We start from the raw sequence: 2,279 nt of genomic DNA on the forward strand, positions 1-2,279 counted from the left end.
TTTTTTTTTAAAGGTGAAAAAAGGTTACAGTAGTTAGTGCACACATGCTAATCAAATAATGCAAAAGAACAAAAAGAAAATCCACCCTTGGATACCATTAAATCCTCAGATAGATCCTCCTCACTTCAGGAGTTATTTTTGTGATGACATCTTTTGGCAACTACCAAGAGGCGTGATCTTACAGCATTGTTGTATTATCATACGGCCGCCCTAATTGTTAAGGGTTATTTTTAGTGTTGTAGCTTGGCTGGTTCTTTATCCACACATTTGCAGACACATTAATGTAAACAGTGTGCTTCTAGGCTGTACATCCTCCTCCACTCTCTCATTACCTTCGTTCCTCGAAACACATTGCTGTAGAAACAGAGCCAGTTCTCTGTGAGGTAGAGGCGTCCCTGAAGGAGGATGTCCCGCTGGAGGGCACATGGGTAGTCTGAGAAAAAAAATATATATATTGCAGACAAACCATCCTTCCAAATGAGCCTGGGGTGATCTCTGACACTACAGTATATTTATAAAACAGGTCACTGTATTAAAATGTTGTGGGAACCACAGTGTGATTTACCTTCTCTCATGTACAATTCAGTTTTGTTATCTAGATAAAACTGAGCTTTAGTTTTAAAGAATTTTGTGATTAACAATTTTTTTTTTTTTTAATAACCAATACACAAAACATACAACTCGCACACCCCTCCATGAACACAGAAAATAAACCGTATAAACATATGTATAAATCTCAACACCATTATACATGTCTCTCTCCTCAGCACAAAGCTTCTTAAGAGCCCTCCAGAAAGCTCAGGTACTTACTAGTAAGGATATCCATTCTGGCAAACCGTTTAAATTACATTTTTTCAAACACCGCCACCCTAGCCATCTCACAAGCCAGCTACTGGATTGAAGGCACCCCTTCATTCTTCCATCCTTTTAAAATAATCTGTCTTTGAGTGATTGACCCATCACCTAGAACAAATAATTTTGGGCTGAATAGAATCTCTAAAAATTTTTAATTTATCTTAAAATTCTTGTTAAGTTGTGGTTTCCAATGACGCTATCTGTGTCATGTCGAGTTACAGTACATGTTCATGTGACTAAACATGATCATTTTCCATTTAATTTAATTAACAGTGTAGCTATGACACAGTCTTGGATTTGAATCACCCTGTAAGGATTTCTTTCAGTGCCTTCATTTGTTAGTCTAAATATTTTTTTCAGAGGCATTTCCACTTTACTAAATAATAATATAAATAAAAAATGTTAAAATTATACTGAATCTCAGCAAAGAATATAATCAACTCTAATAAAAAAAACAATCTTTGGATCATGGACGAACACTATCAATAATATGAGAAGCAGTCTTTGTAGCTCACCCACTATGAGTCTCTCTGACTCTGGCAGTTCTTTGAACAACTTCCTAAAATCCTCCAACCTCTGTTTGTAGGTCGGCAGAGGAGCTTGAGGTGCCGCGAGACACTGTCCCTGAGGCTCGGAGCTCTGGTGGAGAAGATAGGAACAGTACAAATACTGAGACATGAATTAGTCCTCGTGTAAAGGAATCAAGAACAAACGATAAGCGGCGTTTGATTCTGACCAGAAATTAAAAAGGAGGTAGAAAGACAATAAGATTGACAAATGAGTAACATCTCCTGTGAGTTTTAGCAGATGATAAACAGCATTATTATTATTAAAATTAGCATTTTGGGCTTTGAATCAGTGAGGCAACAACAATCCCATGTGTGTGAGATGAAGCATGGGGAAATGATGCTGTAGTCTGCAGGGACTTGGAACTGGAGATTAGTCGGTTCAAGTCATCGCTCACCCACCACCCATCATTCTGACCAGGGCTGCACAATATGAGGAAAACATTTAATTGTGAACATTTTGACTGATATTGTAATATGATTTACAATATTGGAGGGAACGATCGTTTTTGTATCGCTCATTTAATTGAAAATTAACAATGAAAGAAATTAAAAGGATTATAGGGTTATTTTAGTGAGGATCTGTACCAAACAGATTTTTTTCTTTGGTCTTCAGGATACGATTGTTAGGCCCGGGACATCTGTGCAGTGCCACAACACTAAATTCAGAAGGGTTTGACACATATTTTGCCATTATCAAATACCCTGTGATTTGGATATTGCACTATAGTCCATATTGTGATTTGGACAAAATTAATTGTAAAGCCCTAATTCTGACATCTTTTGACACTGATGCGGTCGGTATGCGTTTATATGAGAGAGAGAGAGAGAGAGAGAGAGAGAGAGAGAGAGAGAGAG

General features: G+C 37.4%; 1 protein-coding gene across 4 annotated transcripts in view; it reads right to left on the minus strand.

Annotated features, from left to right (window-relative positions):
• gramd1c (GRAM domain containing 1c) overlaps positions 1-2,279 on the minus strand; it is an 11,026-nt gene that overhangs the window by 7,654 nt on the left and 1,093 nt on the right. For 3 of the 4 annotated variants that reach the window (XR_004327585.1, XM_032504458.1, XM_032504457.1), the window contains exons 3-4: positions 1,371-1,494; positions 333-433 (exon numbers count right to left, since the gene is read on the minus strand). Coding sequence is in view for 3 of the 4 variants with exons in the window: in XM_032504458.1 (XP_032360349.1) it covers positions 333-433; positions 1,371-1,494 (225 nt within the window). In the remaining variant the exon portion in view is untranslated. Of the gene's footprint in view, positions 1-332; positions 434-1,370; positions 1,497-2,279 lie in introns of all 4 variants that reach the window. The other variant, XM_032504459.1, reaches the window with a different exon arrangement.

The sequence above is a fragment of the Etheostoma spectabile genome, chromosome 22 (assembly GCF_008692095.1).
Source record: "Etheostoma spectabile isolate EspeVRDwgs_2016 chromosome 22, UIUC_Espe_1.0, whole genome shotgun sequence".
In the NCBI taxonomy this organism is placed as follows: domain Eukaryota; kingdom Metazoa; phylum Chordata; class Actinopteri; order Perciformes; family Percidae; genus Etheostoma; species Etheostoma spectabile.